At 46.2% G+C, this 24,134-nt stretch overlaps 1 protein-coding gene across 4 annotated transcripts in view; it reads right to left on the reverse strand.

Annotated features, from left to right (window-relative positions):
* LARGE1 (LARGE xylosyl- and glucuronyltransferase 1) overlaps positions 1 to 24,134 on the reverse strand; it is a 617,169-nt gene that overhangs the window by 317,110 nt on the left and 275,925 nt on the right. For all 4 annotated transcript variants that reach the window (XM_069585273.1, XM_069585276.1, XM_069585275.1 and 1 more), the window contains 2 exons: positions 19,286 to 19,587; positions 2,675 to 2,757 (listed from right to left, as the gene is read on the reverse strand). In XM_069585273.1, coding sequence (XP_069441374.1) covers positions 2,675 to 2,757; positions 19,286 to 19,587 — 385 coding nt within the window. The remainder of the gene's footprint in view (positions 1 to 2,674; positions 2,758 to 19,285; positions 19,588 to 24,134) is intronic.

Genomic DNA, 24,134 nt, shown 5'->3' on the forward strand with positions numbered 1-24,134 from the left:
TGCAGTCCAAGGGACTCTCAATAGTCTCCTAGGTTTAGTTATTAAACAAGGAAACATTTATGGAGCATATAAATAGTACTTTGCTGAGATACTGGGAAAATAGGAAAATCAAGGCATGGTGTCTTATCTCCACAAGGCCCAGATTCTGCTAGAAGATACAACATGTATAGATAAAGAAAATATAATGTGATAAAGATAATAATGAATACATAGGACTTTATGGGCTGGTAGAAGGGGAGCCCTGACCCAGGCTGAGAGGTACAGGTGGGCTTCTGGTTACTAGGCACATACCCTGAGAAAACCATAGTTCAAAAAAATACACATGCCCCTTTGTTCACTGTAGCACTCTTTACAGTAGCCAGGACATGGAAACAACCTAAGTGTCCACGGACAGGCAAATGGATAAAGACGACGTGATACATATATGCAATGGGGTGTTACTCAGCCAGAAAAAGGAATGGAACTGTGTCATTTGTAGAGATGGGAATGGACCTAGGGTCTGTCATATAGAGTGAAATAAGTCAGAAAGAGAAAAACAAATATCGTCTATTAATGCATGTATGTGGAATCTAGAAGAATCGTACAGATGAACCTAGTTCCAGGGCAGGAACAGAGATGCAGATGTGGACACGGGGTATGGTCGGGGACGGGGAGCATGGAATGAATTGGGAGGGACATATAACACTACCATGTGTAAATGAGACAGCTAGTGGGAAGCTACTATAAAGCAAGGAAGCTCAGCTTGGTGCTCTGTGATGACCTGGGGGTGGGATGGGGGGTTGGGAGGGAGGTCCAGGAAGGAGGGGATATATGTATACATGCAGTTGATCCACTTCATTGTATAGCAGAAACCAATATAACATTGTGAATTATACTCCAAAAAAAAAAAAAGTCAGGAAAAAAAAAATGATGCCAAGCAAGGCTTAAAGAACAAAGGGAGTTTGCCAGCTTGGAGTGGAGGAGGATGGGAGAAAGGCACGGTAGAGCAGTAAGAGGAAACAAGAGGCAGGGTGCACCTCAGACAGGGTGTGGAGCTGCCAGCAGGCGAGTGCTGCTCGAGACAGTGAGGAGCAGCGTGGGAACACTGCTGAGAATGACATCAGATCCTGGATGCTCCCTGTGCCACGGCAAAAAGCTTCAATTCTCTATCCTGGACAAGGAGAAGCTACTGAACAGCTGTAGGAAATCACATCAGCATCTCTGAAACATCATTCTGGCAACACAGAGGATGGGTCAGGGAGACAGAAAGGACAGGTGAGAGTCCATGGGGACATGAACTATGCCAGTCACAGTGGGGATGAACAGGAAGAGGTGGAACTGAAAATCATTTAGGAGGGAGAAGCTGGAGGCGTCAGTAATAGACAGGCTGGCTGGGGGACTGCAAGAGAAGGCAGACACAAGATGAACCCCAGTTTCCTACAGGGTGGGTAGGTCTTAGATGTCCACCATCTTTCCCAACTCTGTTTATGCTTTTGACAGTTAGATGTGGGTGTAAAACCTTGATCTCTGTTCAGTTAAATTCTGGGAGCTTTTCATGCCTGTTCCTACTGCTAAGATCCTTCTGGATCCTGCTATGGCTATCTGATACATTTCCACACTGGTGGCTGTAGCTGTGGGTAAGCTTCACCCAAATTCTTGGTAAGAAGGTAAAGGCAGAACCACGGACCTTAGCTGGAGTTGTAGACCCAAATCTGGATATACTCTGAATAGAATTAGATATACATCAAAACAGTGAAGGGACAGAAGAAAAGTCCCATGAAAAAGGAAAAGTAAATGGCAGGTGTTTAACTTGGAGAAGAGGTGACTCAGGAGAGGATGGTCACTTCCAGGTGGAAGAGGAATCCATCTTTTGTAGGACTGTCTCCATGGTGGTATACTAGTGCCAGAGAACATCATCACACAATCCACAGATTGGAAAAGTTCAGCTTGGCATGAAGCAGGACTGTCTAAGGGTCAGAGACACCTGGAGCTGGGGTGGGCCAGATTGGCATAGAGTAAGCATCTGTATAAATTTGCTAGAGCTGCCCCAACAAAATGCCACATGCTGGGTGCCTTAAATAATAGGAATTTATTTTCTCTAGTTCTGAAGGCTAGAAATTCAAAGTTGAAGTGTCAGCAGGGTTGGTTTCTTCTAAGGTTTCTCTCCTTGGCTTGCAAATGACTGTGCCTCCATCCTGTCTCCTCTTCTTATAAGGATCCCAGTCCCATTGGATGAGGGTCTACCCATATGACCTCATTTTAATTGAATTACCTCTTCAAAGACCCTAACTTCAAATTCAGTTTGAGTTACTGGGGTTTAGGATTCCCAAGGATACATTTTAAGGGATCACAATTCAGTCCACAACACAACCTGTCAACAGGGATGTGTAAACAGAGGTCTGATGACTGTCAACCGGAGGAAACCAATGAAGAAATTGAAGTAACAAATTCAGAGCGTCCTTGAAGGTCCCTTGAGGTCTCAGAGCTACGATTCTCAACATTGCAAGAGGGCAAACTCAACCCTGCTGTTAAACATTATTAACACAATAATCTCCCCGGGGCTTCAGACAATAATTACATTTTCATGGCAGCTTAAATGATGGATGAGAAATGTTGCTTTGCTTTAACCCTTTTTGGAGGAAAGGCGCAGGCCGGCAGCTACACACGAACCTGCAGAGGACAACCGCGCGCTTACCTGTGAAACAGGACAGACTTCACCAAGGTGACTACGTCCCGGCTGGCATTGTATCCGGCACAGACAATAGCAACGTGGATTGTCTGGGAAGAGAGCAGAGGAGCAATTAGATGGAGAAGGATCTTCCTGGTGCTTCTGACAGCATGAGAAAGTGCCCTATTTCTTGTTGGGATGGTCGGGACACAAGGAACATTGGCGGCAGCTGTGAAGAATAACTCCAGACAGTTTTATTAAGGCCTTTTTAATCGGTTTATGGAGCTATCATCATTTAGAAACCATTAAGGCTCTTTTCAATTACATTTTGGGGACGAGAGAAATGGCAATTGGCTTGAATAGGCAAACAGTGCATCCTGTGCCCCCAAGCCTGGAGACAATGACAATCGGTAACAAGAGAGGAGAAAGAAACACGCCTGAATGTATGAACTGACAACCGGGGATCTCAGTTGGAGACGTGGTGGCTCAGAGTTCAGGAAATGTTCTCACAGGACATCGCAGGTCAGGGGCAACCTGATAACAGGACAAAGGGAACCAAGAAACACCGAAGGGCCCAGCTGGGATACCATTCAGGGAACTGAAGGCTGGCAGAATCAACAGGACATGGATGGATCATCTCACCGAAGCACTTGGGAGCATGGGCCCCGGCACGCCCGTTAACCGCGGGTGACCCCGGAAAGCTTCAGCATCAGGTGACTCACTGTAACATGACGGTCAGGACGCACCTCATGCGGGATGTCGCGGAAGGGAACTATGTCAAGTACAGAGATGCAGCACACCGCGGTCTGATCACAGGAGAAAGCCCCTCGAGAGCTGAGCTCCCGAAACAGGGGTGATTTGCCATCTTGGTGTGCTGTGAATGAATTACAGGTGATGAAGATGGCACACCTCTTCAAGTGAGAGTTCCAGGCTACCAGGCAGGGCTGCCCCGCAGGCTTGGCTGCCCTCTGCTGCCTGCAAGTTCTATGTTCCTCTGGGCACCCAATACTGAAATTCAAAGAAGGGGTCTGGATAGGCACCGCTTCGTTTTCAGAACCATACGTGGCCCTTCCTCCTAGCGCATGGCTCCCAGGCTCCCCATTCTCCTCACCAGCCACTTCCAGCCGCAGGGAAGTTCTGACGTCCTGCTCACTTCCATCCAGGCTTCCCCAGACCTATGCCAGCCCATGTCTCCAGACATCACCAAGGAAAGGTTAACCATATCCAGGATAAACCAACCGAGAGTCTAGGATGCAGTTGCAAGACCTTTTCAGTTCCAATGACCTTCACTCCACCCTGGCCACTCACTCTCAGTGCCAGGTACTGAACCTCACTTCCTCCAAATCATCACTTTAGAGAAATTATCAGTTCACCCACAGCTCTAGGATTCTCAGAGCCTCTCACCCCTGCAGCTGCCCCTCCCCCTTATGAAGACCCCTCACTTCGCCCTGTGTGCCAGGCCCTACCTGCTTACCTGACCCATCTACCCTGCCCTTGGCTCCCTGAAATGTTCAGTCCCCATATGTTCATCCCCCACTGGCAATACGCAAGCCAGTGCCCCACAGTCAGGGCAGCAGGATCCCTGCTCCACACTTACACGGGGGACCAAGAAGGAAGACGAGGGAAGACAGGAGAGAAGAATCACTACGCTAAGAGCTAGTATTTACTGAGCAAATTAGTACATACTGGGTACAGTATTTAGCACTTTACACAGATTGCCAGGTTTAAGCTGTACGAAACAAGTACAGGGTTATTGTTTCAGTATTAGAGATCAGGAAACAGGCTGAGAGAGATGGCATTTTAATTCTGCATAAGAGATTCTTCACCCTGCTGGTGGTGCGTCAGAAACACCCAAAAGATCTCAAAAATGTACCCTGTGCCAGCCCTGTCTCATACCAATTAACTCACACTCTCAGATGTCCAAGACCTTAACTACCCTACTAGAAGGCAGTGGTTCTCGGTAGGGGGTAATCCACTCCCCTTTGCCTCCCCTACGACACGTGGCGATGTCTGAAGTCATTTTGGGTTGTCACTCCTGGGGATGCAAGGAGTGGCAGTCTATGGATGGAGGCAGAGATGCTGCTCTGCATTCTACAATGCACAGGGTGGTACCCAAAGAATCACCCTATGTGCAAAAGGTCAAGAGCACTGTCTCTAGGAAACCCTGTTTTAAGGAAGGAGAGGGGCAGTGAGGGGAGGCTCAGATCCCACAGGACACCAAAGCCACCTTTTCAATCTCATTTCTGCACATCTCAAGTTCCCCACCTGTAAAATGACGACAGCCCCACTTATCTCTGGAAAATATCTCCCAAAGACTTAGAATCAAAGTCTGTAAGGCAGATGCAACTGTCACTGTTTGAATAGTGGAGGAGATGAATAGGAAAATGCCTGCCCATGGGAGGTATAACCAGGGTGGGAACAAGAATGGGTAAATGCACGCTGAATCAGGCTCTTTGGAATCACAAATATTTAAATACCCAGCCTCCGAGATATCAAACTTTGTCTTGGCTTCAGGGTTCAGGGACTTTTTAAAATGGGCCCATTAAATGTAAGCACAAGTGCACACATCCTCAAACATTTTACATAAATTTCCCAATCTCTTTAGTTTCATCCAGTACACCTGCCACCATGAATAAATTCATCATCTGCAGCCGCCACCGCAGAGCCCTGCTACCCAGGAAGGCAGAAAATTGGAGTGTCACGAACACGTACCTGAAAGAGCTCGGGATGGTCCCAAATTTTATGGGTGCAGAAGAGAATGGCAGAAGTGAGGCGAGGCTCGAGGCAGGAGCGGGGACAGTCTGGGGACAGGGATGAAGGTTCCTTGACAGACCAGGGATGCATACATGGCCTCACTAAGAGAATTTTCCATTCTGAAGCTATGAAGTCCAGGTTTCAAGTTTCTCAGTGTGGTGGCTTAAAGATGGTCCCAGATACCTGGATGTTCCTCCCCTCAAAGGAAAGGGTCTGGCATCAGATTCTGTGACCACTTGTCCATTCCTCCCCTATACTTGGTAGACATGATACTTGCCTTTATTGGTCAAAATGTCTGAATATAGTGTGATCATGGACTCACTGCCCTTTTCCAATGGGATTTGTGCACTGAGAACCTTTTTTAGACTAAATTAATTGGGTTCTTGTCACCCTGCTTATTTAAATTATCTGCAGAGTACACCATGCAAAATGCTGGGCTAGATGAAGCACAACCTGGAATCAAGATTGCCAGGAGAAATATCAACAACCTCAGATATGCAGGTGACACCACCCTTATGGCAGAAAGCTAAGAGGAACTCTTGATGAGGGTGAAAAAGCTGGCTTAAAACTCAACATTCAAAAAACTAAGATCACGGAATCTGGTCCCATCACTTCATGGTGAACAGAAGTGGAAAAAGTAGAAGCAGTGACAAATTTTATTTTCTTGAGCTCCAAAATCACTGCAGATGGTAAGTGCAGCCATGAAATAAAAAGATACTTCTTTCTTGGAAGGAAAGCTATGATGAACCTAGAAAGTGTATCAAAAAGCAGAGCCATCCCTTTGCCGACAAAGGTCCATCTAGTCAAAACTATGGTTTTTCCAGTAGTCATGTACTGATGTGAGAGTTGGATCCTAAAGAAGCTGAGTGCTGAAAAATTGATGTTTTTGACCTGTGGAGTTGCAGAAGACTCTTGAGTGTCCCTTGGACTGCAAGGAGATCTAACCAGTCGATTCTATAGGAAATCAGTCCTGAATATGCATTGGAAGGACTGATGCAGATGCTACAATACTTTGGCCACCTGATGGGAAGAGCTGACTCACTGGAAAAGATCCTGATGCTGGGAAAGACCGAAGGCAAAAGGAGAAGGGGACAACAGAGGATGAGATGGCTGGATGGCATCGAACTCAATGGACATGAGTTTGGGCAAAGTCCGGGAGAGAGTGAAGGACAGGGAAGCCTGGCTTGCTGTGGCCCATGGGGTGGAAAAGAGTCAGACATGACTCAGGGACAGAACAACAACAATAACAACAAACTGAGTTCCTCCTGCCTCTGGTTTCTGCTTGAGTTTGGTCAATGGGAGACCTCAGCAGGAGTCCAAAGCCCCTTGCCCTCTTTTACCTCTAGTTCTGGTTCCACAAGTCCTCCTCCTGCCCCCACAGGCCCAGGGGTTGTGGTGACTCCCTCCTGGGAACTTTACAACCCTCACTGGTTCCCCGGAATACTGCCCATGCCTCTGGCCCTGTGTTAAATCCTCTCCCCACCTTTTGTGAGTGTGCCCCCTGTTTCTTGCCAGGACCTGACTAATTCAGGTAACTACTCCTCAGCACCCCATTTATCCTGGGGGCTAGAAGGGGACCTCTGATGACTTTGGGGCATCCATAGATGTATCACTGATCCCTAAGGCAAAGCAAGGCAGAAGGACATCCAAATAACAAACCTGAGAATGGATAAATTGTAGGTATAAGTTGGAAGGGACATTCCCTGGAGATCCAATGATTACGACTCAGTGTTTTTACTGCTGAGGGCTGGGTTCAATCCTTGCTTAGGGAACGAAGATTCCACAAGCCATGCAGTGCGGCCAAAATATACATTTTTTTAACTTAAAAAAAAGTTAAAGCACTATACAAAATTCTCCGACACAGAGACCACAAGATTTTTTATAAGGAAAGCTTCCTGCTTTCTCCCTTTAGTCATCAATACGATGCTGCAAGCTGTACCTGGAGACACAGGTAAGAGTGCCAGGGCTGTGGACTGGGCTTCCTTCCTGATACCACTGGGGTCAAGTAAGTGACCTTCACTGTTGGGGCCTGCAGGAAGAATTCAGGCTTGACATAGGTGCTTTCAGAGAGATTGATGTGCCAGGCGCTGTCCTGGGATCAAAGGATAGAAAGGTCAATTGGCCTTTGTTCCCCAGGTCAAGGGACAGGGAGAAATACAATCAACCAGACAATCCCATCAGAGACTGCAGATGCTCCCATGTCCACAGCCTCAGTGTCCTTGCCCCCCAGAGCGGCCAGCAGCACTGAGACCAAGCGGATGCAGGATCAACTTCCAGCAGAAGACACTACGGTTACTAGACTAGGGCAACACTCACTCCAATCTCCAGTCAGCAGGGATTCACAGCCGTATTAGCCTCCTCATAACCTGAGAGAGAACTGCCCTCCAACAGGAGACAGTCCCACAGGGCTGTGTGCTCATACGTGCATGCAGGAGAAGAAGAGCCGCTGCCCTAAATGAAATTCAGACCAAACTAATAAGGGACGGCAGGCAAGCCATGGCCTGGGCAGAAGTAAACACCACTCTGCTTGCTCCGCTTCCCCCACTGACACCATTAGCAGAGACCTGAAAGCTCAGGTCTCTCCTAGCAACACAGGAGAAGACTCTACACACGGACATCACCAGATGCTCAGCACCGAAATCAGACTGATTATATTCTTTGCAGCCAAAGATGGAGAAGCTCTATACAGTCAGCAAAAACAAGACCGGGAGCTGACTGTGGCTCAGATCATGAGCTCCTTATTGCCAAATTCAAACTTAAATTGAAGAAAGTAGGGAAAACTGCTAGATCATTCAGGTATGACCTAAATCAAAATCCTTTATGATTATACAGTGGAAGTGAGAAATAGATTTAAGAGCCTAGATCTGATAGATAGAGTGCCTGATGAACTATGGAATGAAGTTCGTGACATTGTGCAGGAGACAGGGATCAAGACCATCCCCACGGAAAAGAAATGCAAAAAAGCAAAATGGCTGTCTGGGGAGGCCTTACAAATAGCTGTGGAAAGAAGAGAGGTGAAAAGCAAAGGAGAAAAGGAAAGATATAAGCATCTGAATGCAGAGTTCCAAAGAATAGCAAGAAGAGATAAGAAAGCCTTCCTCCTCAAATCAATGCAAAGAAATAGAGGAAAACAACAGAATGGGAAAGACTAGAGATCTCTTCAAGAAAATTAGAGATACCAAGGGAACATTTCATGCAAAGATGGGGTCAATAAAGGACAGAAATGGTCTGGACCTAACAGAAGCAGAAGATATTAAGAAGAGGTGGCAAGAATACACAGAAGAACTGTACAAAAAAGATCTTCACGACCAAGATAATCATGATGGTGTGATGACTCACCTAGAGCCAGATATCCTGGAATGTAAAGTCAAGTGGGCCTTAGAAAGCATCACTACGAACAAAGCTAGTGGAGGTGATGGAATTCCAGTTGAGCTATTTCAAATCCTGAAGGATGATGCTGTGAAAGTGCTGCACTCAATATGCCAGCATTTTTGGAAAACTCAGCAGTGGCCACAGGACTAGAAAAGGTCAGTTTTCATTTCAATCCCTAAGAAAGGCAATGCCAAAGAATGCTCAAACTACTGCACAACTGCACTCATCTCACATGCTAGTAAAGTAATGCTCAAAATTCTTCAAGCCAGGCTTCAGCAATATGTGAACTGTGAACTTCCAGATGTTCAACTGGTTTTTGAAAAGGCAGAGGAACCAGAGAACAAATTGTCAATATCCGCTGGATCATGGAAAAAGCAAAAGAGTTCCAGAAAAACATCTATTTCTGCTTTATTGACTATACTAAAGCCTTTGACTGTGTGGATCACAATAAACTGTGGAAAATTCTGAAAGAGATGGGAATACCAGACCATCTGACCTGCCTCTTGAGAAACCTATATGCAGGTCAGGAAGCAACAGTTAGAACTGGACATGGAACAACAGACTGGTTCCAAATAGGAAAAGGAGTTGTCCTCCTGCTTATTTAACTTATATGCAGAGTACATCATGAGAAACGCTGGGCTGGAAGATGCACAAGCTGGAATCAAGATTGCCGGGAGAAATATTAATAACCTCAGATATGCAGATGACAACACCCTTACAGCAGAAAGTGAAGAGGAACTAAAAAGCCTCTTGATGAAAGTGAAAGAGGAGAGTTAAAAAGTTGGCTTAAAGCTCAACATTTAGGAAACGAACATCATGGCATCTGGTCCCATCACTTCATGGGAAATAGATGGGGAAACAGTGTCAGACTTTATTTTTTTGGGGCTCCAAAATCACTGCAGATGGTGACTGCAGCCATGAAATTAAAAGACGCTTAATCCTTGGAAGAAAAGTTATGACCAACCCAGATAGTATATTCAAAAGCAGAGACATTACTTTGCTGACTAAGGTCCGTCTAGTCAAGGCTATGGTTTTTCCTGTGGTCATGTATGGATGTGAGAGTTGGACTGTGAAGAAAGCTGAGTGCCGAAAAATTGATGCTTTTGAACTGTGGTGTTGGAGAAGACTCTTGAGAGTCCCTTGGACTGCAAGGAGATCCAACCAGTCCATTCTGAAGGAGATCAGCGCTGGGATTTCTTTGGAAGGAATGATGCTAAAGCTGAAACTCCAGTACTTTGGCCACCTCATGTGAATAGTTGACTCATTGGAAAAGATGCTGATGCTGGGCAGGATTGGAAGCAGGAGAAAAGTGGACGACAGAGGATGAGATGGCTGGATGGCATCACTGACTCGATGGATATGAGTCTGAGTGAACTCTGGGAGTTGGTATTAGACAGGGAGGCCTGGCATGCTGCAATTCACGGGGTTGCAAAGAGTTGGACATGACTGAGTGACTGAACTGAACTGAAAAGCTCAGGTGCTCCCCTCAGGGCATTCTGCCTGGGGGGCACAATGCAGTGAAAGCCTCTGCTAACTGGGAGCCTTTAGCAGTGGGAGTGAGAGTGAAACCTATTTAAATGCTGGCATGTGATGCGAGGGGAAAAGTCAAGGCTAGGTCTAGATCCTGAACTGCAGCTGCTGGGGACAGGGGTGGGGAGGCAAGACCTCCCAGAGGATAGATGCTGTCGCGGCAGCTGGGGAGAGGGACACAGCTGGCTGCAGAGGCCGTTTCCCCAGTTAGTGGGGAAAACTCAACAAGGGTAGAGAGACCTTGGTTTGAGCAGCAATGTCAACACAAGTCACTGTGTGATCTTGGAACAGCTGCTTTATATCCCTGAACCTCATTGACTCACCTGTAAAATGGAGATAAAAATAGATGCCCCACTGGATAACTGAGGGGATCAGACACATAAGTGCATGACTGAACTGATGCTTGTTCACATCACTGACTGCATATGCAGCACCAAGAGAAGCTGGGCATCATCCCCTGGCTTTGACTTCCTTATCTGTAAAATGGGGGGCATGATTCTACTTACCCTCAAGGAGTTGTTTAGGATAAGTGGTCCTCAAACTCTAACATCCGTCAGAAGCCCTGGAGGGTTTGTTAACACAGAGTGTGGGGTCCCTCCCCCCGACAAGTTTCTCATTCAGGAGGTTCTGTAGGAGTCTGAGGATTCCCCACATCCAGGTGATGCTAATGCTGGCGGTCTAGGGACCCCACCTCAAGAACCACTCTAGCTAAAGCTCTCTGAAGGGTGTCTCTGGTTAAACACTCCACAGATGTTAGCTGTGATTCTGTTGGGAGAGGAGGGGTGTCCACAGAATCTGTTTCCGACTTTCTCTGAGGAGCACCACCCCCCTCACTTCTAGAGAACCAGGAGAGGCAGAGCTCCGCCCACAGCTACCCCAGTCTCCCATGGCCTTGGAACTGACGCCTCCTCCAGGGTGAGGAAAAGGCAGAGGGGACAGAACAGGGGACACAGGTTTCTCCTGCACAAAAGTCAAGCCCTGGAAGCCAGAAGGGCCAGACGGCGGCCCTAGCTCTTCCTCTGGCCAGCTGGGTGGTCTTGGACAAGTGACTTAAGCTCCCTGGTCCTCAGTGACTCCTTTATAAAAAGAGGGATTCAGAAGCCCCCAGCCAGGCCAGTGTGCCAGCTCGGAAACAGATGCCCCAGCCCTGATTAAGCCTTCGGCGGAGGCAGCCCCAGCAGATGCTTGAACTGCAACCTCAGGGGAGACCCAGAGCCACAACCCCCAGCTAAGCTGCTCCCAGATTCCCACTTTTCAGAAGCCATGAGATAATAAAATGCACGTGGCATGAGACTGTTAAGTTTTGGGAATAAGTTGCCCCAAAGCAATAAATAATATCCTCAAGGGAGGCATCTGAAAGGCCACACTTAGAGCTTGGGTCCCTGAAAATCACTACAGAAAAGAGTCCTCCTAGGTACATTCCAGTGGGCTTCCCAGGTGGCGCTAGTGATAAAGAACCGGCCTGCCAATGCAGGAGATGCACCAGACCCGGGTTCAGTTCCTGAGTCAGGAGGATCCCTGGAGGAGGACATGGCAACCCACTCCAGTATTCTTGCCTGGTAAATCCCATGGATAGAGGAGCCTGGCAGTGTGTAGTCCATGGGGTGGCAGAGATTGGGACATGACTGAAGCAGCTTCATATGGAGGTACCTTCAAGTACAAGGTCCCCTAGTTCAAGGGTGCGACATTCAGGGGAAAATATTTTAGCAGATTTATGTCCTTGAAGGAGCCTCAAAGACAACATATGAAGCAAATGAAATGTGAATCCAAAGGCTGTACAAGTATCTTCCAATGGTGACATGGTGTATGAAAAGATGTCAGACAAACCACTTCACTGTGGGGTAATTATAGAAAGACCCTGAAGATGAAGTGAAAACAAAAAGATCAAAATTCTGTTGGGTTTGTTAGGGACCCAGAAGATGCAGGTAAGAGGTGTCAAGGTTTATAAACACAAAACCTAAAGCAAAACGCTCAACTCCTGCCGGGCTGACAAATGCAATCACAATCTGGCAGGCACCGCGAAACAACCCAACTTCTTTTTAAAGAACAGTCAGGTCTTTGCTTAGACCACAGAGGAATGAGTACCCCCATAGGGCTGTGACAGCCCCCAAGCTGAAAGGTGACCCCCACATCTTTCATGCCTGTCACCCAGAAGCCTTCTGAGATGAGGCACCTGCCAGGCAGAAAATAAGGACTGCAGCTCTGAGCTGATGCAGCAGAGGTCCCAGCAGCTCTAATTCACAGTGCTCAGTACAGTGGTTCAAAGCATAGGCTCTAGGAAGCCAACTGCCTAGGTTTAAATGTGAGCTCCACCTCTTCCTGGCAGTATGACATTGCCATAATTATTTAACTTTTCTCAGTGGTAGCTTTCTACTCTATAAAAAGAAGAACGTATGTTATGCAGATTAAATGAGATATTTCATGTAAGTTTTAGCATGCTGTTTCCTACACTTGCAGGACTCAATACACGTTCACTTTTGTTATTATCACATTGCTATTACAGTTTTGAATACAGTCCAAAGCATGGGATAGAAGGAAAGAGATACTTCCTCAAGGGGTGGTGTGACACCAGCCATTACCATTCACCTGACTTTCCATGATAATAATATCAATTGTTGCTGCTTCAGTTCTTTGACATTCCTTCCATTCAGAGATGGGGTGTATGCCCTTCTCCCTTCAAAGTGGGTTAGATTTTGCAACTGTTTCAACCAACAGACTATATTATGGACGAAAGTGACACTGTGACTTTTGAGACCAGGTCATTAAAGTGTTTCTGTTCTGCCTTGCTCACTGGAATACTTGTACTTAAAAGCCATCAGCTGCCATGGAAGTACCTGGCCATCCTGGAGCTGCCATGCTGTGAGGATGCCCAAACCAGCCATGGAGAGACCACACGGAAGGCCCCAAACCTACAACAGCAAAGAAAGACACCAGGCCAGTGCCCACAGCTCCAAGCCTCGCCATTCCTGCTCCAGCCACCAACTAACTGCACGAGCCCTTCTACCCGCCAGAATCACTCAGCTACGCCCTTCTCAAATCCCTCACCCACAGACACCATGAGAGCTAACAAAATGATTGGTGTTGTTTTAAGCCATTTATGTTTTAGGTGATCTCTTAGGCAGCAATTGGGAACTGGAAGATTCATAATAAGCATATGTGACACCCATCCAGGGTTACTTTCCCACCTGCTATCTCGTTTCATCATCACAAATGCACAGGGAAGAACACATTATTATTCTCATTTCATAATAAAATAGATCCCAAGAGAGTAACTGAACTGCCCCAGGTCACATGGCTAGTGAGTGGCTAAGTAAAGATTTCTGGTTAGACATTCTGACTCCAGTTTACAGATTTTGTGCTGAACCATGGCTGACTCCCAGAATGGACCAGAACCAGAAATGCAAGAAAAATGCACATATCTGTACAAACAGAGGCAGAAGCGGAGATCAAAGAGGATCATTCTATTCCAAGTCCAGAAGCACAGAGAAACCAGTCCCTCGTGGAAGCAGAATTGCCCTGACAACAGAAATATGCAGGAAGAAAACAGGCAGCAGCGACTTGAAGGGGACATCATTAGGGAACCATAAGAAGGCACAAGGCCCCGGTGTCTATCACCAGCAATCTCAGCTGACAGCCCAGGCGTCATTACAGAAGGGTTTTCAGAAATACTTGTCATAGCCCAGAGAAGTTCCAGCGCCACCAGAGATGATGACAACGTCCTTAGTTACGAGGCCCTGCACGCTGACAGAGTGTCAGGACCAGCTTGAGCACTTGTAACCATAAGTGCTGCCGAAGGAGGAGGATTCTATTTTGACTCCACTGACTGACATTTCTTGTTTGGCTCTATGGAATTTTCCCTAAAATCTTTAAAGATGCCAAGTGATGGAAACAGAAGAAGCATATTGCTAATAGGTCTAAAGCCAGCATCTCAGGGCACGTGTGCCCCTGGAGGAGACAACATTGAAATAAGATGCCAGCAGGCCAGAACTTGCTAATTCATCTATGGAAACTCTGAACAGAATCCAGGGTTCATCATAGGTGAATTCCACCATAAAAATAAGTAGTAACATTATCAAGACACACAAAACGTATAATAAACGAACAAGGATTTCTCTGGCACTCCAGTGGTTAAGACTCTGAGCAGGGATGGGTTCAATCCCTGGTCAAGGAACCAAGGTCCCACATGCCATGGTGTGTGCTCAATAAATAAATATACAAAACCTAATTCTCAGGTGCAAAAGACTAAAAGATAAGTTATGGTAGCAACAAGCCCAAGATCTTTTTCTCTCAAAGAGCATAAAGTGAACCCCATAATTTATTCTAGTTGTTCTTTAAAGCAGTAGTTTCCAAACAGTTTCTACTAGATGTCTCAGAATCACGTGGATACAAAATTTTAATACCTAAATTTTGAGCCCTATTCTCAGAGATTCTCAATCAGTAGGATGGATGGGTTCCATGAATATGCATGTTTGGGTATGTAATTCTAATGTACAACCCAGTTCGGTAACTACTCATTTGACAGAGAATGTTCACTGTAACCATAACATCAGTTCTCTAGTAGCCAAGGGCCTCCCCAGTGGCTACTGGCTCAGACAGTAAAGAATCTGCCTGCAATGCAGGCGACCTGGATTTCTTACCTGGGTCTGGAAGATCCCCTGGACAAGGAAATGGCTACCCACTCCAGTATTCTTGTCTGGAGAATTCCATGGACAGAGGAGCCTGGCAGACTACACTCCATGGGATCATGCATAGTTGGACATAACCGAGTGACTAACACTTTCACTTTCTAGTAGCCAAATTCCAAAATGTTAACAGAGAATACGGCTTCTTTGAAGAAAAATCTGTTTTCTAGGCTCCCTTGCAGCCAGGTGGCAGCTAAAGGTACCAGCTAAATGAAGTTCTGCCAGTGTGATCTAAAAGGGACTGACTGTGAAATTTCTAAGACATGTTCCTAAAGCAAGCTGATACTCTCCCCCTTCCTGCTAGATGGAATGTGACTGACAGAGCTGAAGCTCTACCATGCAATGACCTTGAGAATGCCAGTCATGCCAGCTGGGTGACAAGATAAAGGAAGGCTGCCTTCCAGATATGAACATCCCTACACTGGCAGCCTCCAGACTTCTTACATGTAAACAGAAAAATGGTGCAAAGTAGCTGTTACTTGGAATTGTTTGATAAATCACGGTGAAGTCAACTACTAACACAACTAATGATGCTACCATTTGCCTAAAGTTCTAGTATACATTGTTACCACTGAAACAGTTTGAGGCAAGAACTTGATTTTAATTCGTAACATACACACAAAGAAACCCACACGCAGAAGAGCGATGTAAAGTGCTCAGAGCCTCACCACCATCAAGGTAGGAAGGGAGCCAGATTTGGGCTCCTGTCTCCCACTTTGAAAGCCTTTAAAAAAAAGAGAGGTATAACTGTTTTACAACCTTGTGTTGGTTTCTGCTGTATGACAAAGTGAACCAGTTACATGTATACATATAACTCCTCCCTCTTGGATCTTCCTCCCATCCATCAAAAACATGTGTACCCCAGTGTTCATCATAGCACTGTTTATAACAGTCAGGATATGAAAGTAACCTGAATGTCCACTGACAGATGAATCGATAAAGAAGACGTGGTACATATATACATCACTGAAATATTATTCAGCCATATAAAGGGATGAAATTGGGTCATCTGTAGAGAGGTGGATGGACCTAGAGTCTGTCATACAGAGTGAAGTCAGAAAGAGAAAAACAAATATTATATACCAACACATGTATGTGGAATCTAGAGAAATGATACAGATGAACCTATCTACAGGGCAGGAATAAAAGCCAGTGGTCTTTTGCCTGCAGTATTTTGTGGGACACTTGGGGCAGAAGCCCTCTTTAGAAATGGGGTGCGTGTATCTCAGAAAGCTGAGCAGAAGGAAGCCACTGGCCACACAGGCAACAGCAGGAAGAGGCATCCTCTGTTTTCGCCCTCTGTTACATTTGCACCCTCCCATTTCTTTTTTTCCTTTTCCTTTTCTATTTTTCACCTCCTTAATCTTACCCAGTGGTTTAAGTCAGTCTGAGTCATAATAATGTATACACACTCGAGGAAAAGCATTTCCTCCCCCGGGCCAGCCCACATTCTAAACTGATGTCATGACCATAACCAGAGAGTAGAGAACCTGAAAGAAATCAAACCAGCCTTCACTCAGGCAGGGAAAGACCATTCCCAAGTTAGGGCCCACCGCAGACCAGCCTAGATCATTAGCGTTTAACTGTTAAAGTTGCTAAGTGCTCATTTTCAAAGATGTAAAACAGAGATCTTCCATAACAGAGGCCACTGGCAATGGCTGTGGACGATTAAATGAGACTGGGCCTGGCATACAGTCAGTACCTAATTATAGGAGGCAGATCTCTAGGCAGTTTAACATAATTCCTGTCTTATGCTCTCCCGAATGCATACCATGCCTTGCCTAAGCCATTGGTTCTTTTCCTAGGTAGAAGGAAGGATGAAGAATTATGCAGTTAACAAATGACTAGCTGGCTCTCTACTCTCCAACAGCGCCCCCAAGCAACCTGCCAAGTGGACCATGCAGGCAAGATAATACTTGGAGGAGTCAGTCACACGATGGAGAAGGGTGCAGAACCCAACTTCCTGCCTCGATGACTCAATGAGATCCTCCCCTTCTCCCCTTTCCCCTTTCAAACCTGTAGGACTTCCCTGGTGGTCTACTGGTGAAGAGTCGACTTGCCAATACGGGGGACACACGCTCAGTCCCTGGTCCAGGAAGATTCCACATGCTGTGCGGCAACTAAGCCCGTGAGCACTACTGCTGACCCCTCACTTAAAGCCCATGCTCCACCACAAGGGAAGCCGCCACAATGGGAAGCCCATGTAAACTGGAGAGGTAGTCCTCGCTGGTCACAACCAGAGAAGACCCGCACACAGCAATGAAGACCCAGCACAGCCAAAAGTAAACACATAAACGAACAAATGTTTTTTTAAAGTGAAACAAAAATGAAATTCATTAAGGAAAAAAGTATCATGGCAGAGCACAATCTTCAGAGTCGGTCTCGGGTCCCAAGTCCGTCTTCTCCCCAGACTGCCAGATTCAGGATTAAAGCATCTTTCCTTTCTATTAATACTTGCCTATCAAATTACTGACTTTTGAATGGCGAGCAGACAAACCTGAGTTTGGGAACAAACAGAATTTCTCTTTTCGTCCATCATCTCTTCCTGACTTCCCACCTCAGAAGGTAAGAGCCAGAAGAAAGGGAATTTTGTCTCTTTTCCCATCACTGCTATTTCTTAGCATACAAAACTGTGAAATCCACAACAGAGACTCAACAAATACTTGTTGGATGAATGATGATACCACAGCCACTTCCCTGCCTGGGTTCTCTGGGCTCGCCTGATCAGCCATCTCACCATGCCCTAAATCCTCTCTTGCTTGACAGAGTCTCGTTTCACATTTTTCCTACCCACACACACAATCCTATAGGACATCCTCCATCTACCTTTCTCCGTCTCTCTACCAGCTCACACTTCAACCAGCGTGGAGAATCCCCAAGAAATCTCCTAGTCCTCAGGGGCTCTCCCTGACCACTATAGTCTAGAATCCCCTCCCTGACCTTGCACAGACCTGACTCTACATCACTTCATAACTAAGCCCTGTATCTGCTTATGACATACTACACAGTCTCACTGATATCACTAAAAACCCTCTTCACATGAACAGCATCTTCTAGTTTGAAAATTCTTTTCTCTTCGGGAGTTCAAAGTCTAAACATTATGAGAATGTGGTCAGGAAACAGAATAAACAAACTCCAGGTAATATCTGTCTGTATCTAACTGAAAATAACAAAAATGACCCACAATTGAAAACACAGTCTGTACCAGACAGTATTTGTGGCTTTCTCTGGCCATCCCACTTCCTTTTCACAATACTGCATGAAACAGGTGTTATTTTCTAGAGTTTACTGAGGAGGCATATCTGAAGTTCAGAGAGGTTAGGTAACTTGTTCAAGCACTCACAGCAAAAGCCAACAGAGCTGGGAAGTGAACTCAGGCTTCTTTATCTCAAAAGGTCTTGCTCTTAACAAGGAGGGGCTTCTCTGGTGGCTCAGATGGTAAAGAATCTCCTGCAATGCAGGAGACCTGGGTTTGATCCCTGGGTTGGGAAGATCCCCTGGAGAAGGGCATGGCAACCCACTCCAGTATTCTTGGCTGGAGAATCCCATGGACAGAGAAGCCTGGAGGGCTACAGTTCATGGGGTCTCAAAGAGTCAGCCACGACTGGGTGACTAACACTTAACAGAGATACTCTAATTTCCCTCCACTAGGACTGGAAGAAGCATCAAATGAGTGTGTGTGTGTCTGTCCTCGCGCACATTCAGAGCACACAAAAGCACACATGTATGAAGGAGGGGGCTGAGGGGCAGCAAGGAGAGGCAGTGGGTAAGTTTTTCAAATGACCGAAGAGTTGCTAAGAAAGCCAGCATACCCTAAAAGGGGGAAAATGAAGGAAAGCTATCAAAGTCCAAAAAACTGCTTAGATGAGCAAGTCTCTGGTTCTGAATTACAGAAGCTGGGTGTAAAGTAAGAATGAGGTCCAGGGGAACTGCCCAGCTGGGCCACAGGCCAGGGATACCACTGCCACTGGAGGCTAAGAAACAGGGCCCCCAGGATGACAGCTAGAAATTCTCAGCATGCCAAAACAAGCCGCAAAGAAACAAGCAGCAGTTTCCATCAATTGGCTGCTTTTAATACCTCTGTGGTGCAGGCTTTCTTATCCCCATTTTTCAGATGAGGAAAACTGAGGCTGAGGCTTAAACAATCTGCCAGGCAAAGTGAGTAACCTGGCCAGATTCACACCCAGGCCTGAGTCAAGCATGCCAGCTCTTTCCAGGCCCCTGGCCATGCTTCCAGGAGGCATCGGCCAGGGTGGGCAATGAGGGGCTGGGTCCTTGGAAGGTTCCCAGGGCTCTTTACCTCGCACTTCTCCACGACCGGCTGCTGCCCGCACTCAGAGCTGTTGCCCGCCACGATGCCGGCACGAAGATTCTCACTGTCGCCGGTGCCCTCCTCCATGGAGTAGGTCTTAGAGTGGTTGCCACGCCGGTGGGTTGGGCTGCGGCCCTGGGCCAAGCTGAGCTGCCGGCGGAGGGCACGGTTCTCCTCCTCCACCTCACGCACTCGCACCTCCAGGCTCTCGCGCTCCCGCTGGCTGGACGCGGTGTACCGGGGGCTGTGTGGCTGGGCCTCCAGCGGGGACAGAGACACCGGCTTCCCATCTGTGGGCACGGAGAGACGGGAACAGTTAAGGTCCAGGAAAACGATGTGAGCCCCTCCATGTACCCAGGACATCCAGATTCCCTTCACAGTCCCACCGAGAAGGGAAAGCAGGTGGAAAGTGAGTTATAAATGTATGCATCCAGAGGGAACTGGGAACAGAGTTGAAAGCAGAATGACTTGCCACGGGGGTAAAAAACTAACATGCTGCTTAACTATTTACAATCGCCAAGACCTAGGAGTCCATTGACAGGATAAAGCTGTGGTATATACATGTGGGAACATTACCCAGCCATGGGAAGAAAGAAATAATGCCATTTGCAGCAACATGGATGGACCTAGATATTTTCATACTAAGTCAAAGGCAAATATCATATGATATCTACTATATGTGAAATCTAAAATATGATACAAACGAACTTATTTATGAAACACAAAGAGATTCAAGAGACTTAGAAAACAAACTTTGGTTATGAAAAGGGATATGGAGAGTAAATTAGGAGTTTGGGATTGGAACATTCAAACTACAATATATAAAATAAACAAGGTCTTACTGTATGACACAGGGAGCTATATACAAAATCCTGTAATAAAACATAATGGAAAAGAATATGAAAAAGAATATGTATATATGTATAACTGACTCACTTTGTTGTACAGCAGAAACACAATATTGTAAATCAACTATACTTCAATTAAAAAAAGAAAAACTAACAGGCTGTTTAGAGAAGACAATTGTAATTTTCCTAATTAAATCCACTGTCTTCTTTTCCCTACTGGGCACATTTCCAGGTGGATATTCTTGTTAGCAATAAAATATGAATATGAAGGAGGAGGCGGTAGGAGGGAAGGAGAAGAACGGGGGTGGGTAGGAGGAAGTGGAGAAGAGCAAAAGGAAGAGAAGAAATGAAAAGGAGAAATACTAACTACTAAGTTTATTTAGTTCTTCCTATGTAAACTCCTATTCATCCTTCAAAACCCAGTTTCAGAAGCATCACCTCTCAAGGGAAGCCTTCAATTTTCAGATAAAATATCTATCAGCATATTTCAACACAGCACTAAGACAAATATGTACCTATCATACTGGATTTGCTAAAGTGTTTTACTAAATGTCTCCTTTGAAGATTGAGAGCTTAATAAGGATAAAAACCGGGTCTTACTTATCTTCGTGGTAACATTATATCTGATAAATGCTGGCATGGTGGATGCATCTGTCCATGGCAAGAGTGAAATAGTTAAGTGCAAAAAGGAAGGAGGAAGTAGGAGCATAATCATGGAACTGAATGCCAGAAACAGTCTATACACTGTCAGAAACCATACACAGAGAGGGCAACGACATCTCTCAAAGTCACACAAACGGAACACAGGGGAATCAGAATTTGTACCCAGGTTACTCTTGTCTCAGAGCCTGTGCACTCTCCACTTAAATGCGATTTCATAAAATGCCACATGAAGAGCCATGGATTTAAAAATTAATACAAAATTCCCATCTCTAAGGATACTTAGCATAACCCCTTGTATACAGTAGGTGCTCAATGCAATCTTACTGTTGAGGAGCCGCAGGGACACAAGACACACCCCAAACTGTCCCATGCTGCAGAAATCCCGAAATCCAGCTACAACACAGCTGCCTCAGAGACAACCAAGCAAAAATCACGTCTCTAGAAAATTACTCTCTCTCAGCCGCCTGCTAAAAAAAAAAAAAAAAAAAGCTTTTTCCCCCCCCCCCCCATTTGGAGTTTTTCTCCTTCCTACTCAGACCCCAATGAGCTTGCAGACTGTCCCAGGGAGACTGTGTGACTCACAAAACTCGAGGATCAAAGACTGTGATGAATCACACCCTGTGAGTTTCACCTGTGTTGCCTTGCCGAGTCGGCCTGTGCCCAGGGCCTTTTGATGTGTCTGTGGGTTTGCACAAACACAACTCCTTTTTTCCCTCTTAATCACCTCAGGGTAAAACACCTGAGCTCCGAGTCCTCTGCTATCCACACAGCAAATATGACTTGCTGAATTCCACTGCTCGGGACCACAGATCAAAGGCCGAGGCAGAGTGTGTGGGGACATGAAATCACAGGTTGATTAGGACTGCATTGTTACCAGGCTCTCTGATTACAAGCTCGACCCAGGCTTTTGAAACCTGTCTCCTTGCTTGGTAAAACCAAATTAGTTTCACTGAAAACGAAGAAGAAAAGGTAGCAACAGCAATTGTGTTTTCTCAGCCAACATCGACCCTTCCAGCAGGGGTGAGGAAGATGACCACCAAGCTTCCATCAGTGGGCAGGACAGTTAGGCTTTATACCTGCTATGGCTCTGTGTGGGGCTGGGTAGTTGACACTGGTAATGTCTTGGGTTACCACAGCACAAGCAGGTGGCAATTGGTGTCTCCATTACAGATGAGGGAACTGAGCCTCTAAAAGCTTAAGCCGTGTTCCCCTCGTGGTGACAGGAAACAAGGTCTCTGTGACTGCACGTGGCCGAGCTCCTGCATTTAGGCCCTGAATTGGAGGTATAGTTGTTCTGGTGTCTCAGGGGTCTTCTTTTTTCTGAAAGCACCTTGGCATATTTGGGGAGGAACCCAGGAGGCTCTGGAAGCCCACCAGGACCCCAGAAGCTCCGGAAAAAAATGTAACAAATGGAAACGCTAATAAATTTGTTCTTTAGAGGGATTAAAAGCTCTTTGGTTTTCCATTCTCTGAGAGTGGAAACGCTCACCCTGCAAGGGTGATAGGAAGTGTAAGTAAGACACTGAAATACCAACCATTTGGCCTCTTGTTGGAAGGCATTTGGTGTCAATTAGTTGCTGCAACCCCTGTCCAAGTGGTGCAGGTGATGTTATGGCCAAAATGAGCTGATGATGTCAATTAGGGTGCTGAGGGCTCTCCACCTACTGAATATAGGCTGTTCTCTGAGTGGTCCTTGGGAGCAAGGGGTCAGCAAACTTTCACTTACTTTGCTACGTGGCATCCCTGCACCTTCTTCCCTTCAGCCTTAGGCAGGTCAAGTTTCATCCAGAGGCAAAAGAGAAAAGCAAACAGGGTTCCCATAGGGACCCGGTCGCTTCCTCTAGCTCCTCTCCCCAAAGCTCCACATTTTGCGTTATTTCTAACTCTTTGACTATGTGCTCCTAAAGACACAATTATGTAATCCTGAAGCAATTCTAAATCCAGGGTAGTGAGGGGGAAAATGCTTTCAATAACCTGTGTCCATTTCCTGCTTTAAATCCCAGCTGGTTTTGACCAAACATAGCCCTCAAAGACTTGCAGGTGTTTTCTCTACCGTAAAACTCCATAAATTGGTCATCGATGAAGTCACATAAAAATAACAAAGTAATAAAATCCAGGCCTCAAAGAGGGGGGAGCTGATGTTGGAGAAAGCAACATGCTTGACTATGCCCAGTGCCTGGCACCTAAGAAGGGGTTGGTAAACAGCAGGGAGGGAGATGGGAGGGAGATTCAAAAGGGAGGGATATATGTATACCTATGGCTGATTCATGTTGAGATTTGACAGAAAACAAAATTCTGGAAAGCAATTATCCTTCAATTAAAAAAAAAAAAGAATTGGAATTGCTGGTGTGTGTGTGTTTGTCTGAACAGTGCGTCACCTTGAGCAGGGCCCTTCATCTTCCTCAGCTGGTTTTCATTCTGACAGGGAGTGTCCCGGAGATGTGCTCCAATGCCTTTCTCAGCTTTAACTTCCCAGGAGCTCAAGTACAGATGGACCCTCCGTCTCTAACCTGGGCGACCCATCCAGTGCTGTGTGGGCAGAAATCAAGACAGTGGGGCCCATTGCCTGCCACATTCGCAGCTCATTCCAGTTTTATTCAGCCTGACTCTGGCTTTTGTTCCTGGACTACTCTCCTCTCTGGCTCCTGCCCCTTTTGCTCCTGCATCTCCTAACCCTCTGGAGGTGGGGTGGGGAGAGAGTTAGGACAGTGCAAGCTCTGCTCTCTTAGAAGTGGTTTGAACATCTCTGTGATGCCTTCTGGGCCCTGGTCTCTCCCATCACATGGGACTTTTTGGCCTATGGAAACTACTGTACCCACAGGAGTTATTTGTCATGCTGGCAGTGGTGAAGCTTTCCCCTCCAATCCAGCTTGGATAAAATTCCAGCCCAGTACACATGCTGAGTACATAGCCTGCCCCATGTGCAACTCATCACCTGAATTCAACCAAGTAGTCTATACACTAGTCACCAAGATAGGTCCACTGGTGCCTGTGGCTCCACACCTGCAGATTCAACCAACCGAGATACATATTCGTTGAAAAAAATCTGCACGTTGAGGGTCAGTGCAGTTCAAACCTGTGTCATTCAAGGATCAGCTGTACTTACAAAGTGACCTCATTATAATCTGAATTACTGGGGGAAGTGGGAGAGATAGCCAAGAAAAGCAAACAAATCACATCTATTCCTAAGAGTATGGATTTGGAATAAGAAAATGCTGAGTCTGAATTATGGTACTGCCATCTGTTTATAACTGTGTGTTAGTCAGTCAGTCATATTTAACTCTGTTTGACGCCATGGACTGCAGTCCACCCAGCACCTCTGTCCA

Source organism: Ovis canadensis, chromosome 3 (genome assembly GCF_042477335.2).
Source record: "Ovis canadensis isolate MfBH-ARS-UI-01 breed Bighorn chromosome 3, ARS-UI_OviCan_v2, whole genome shotgun sequence".
Classification (NCBI taxonomy): domain Eukaryota; kingdom Metazoa; phylum Chordata; class Mammalia; order Artiodactyla; family Bovidae; genus Ovis; species Ovis canadensis.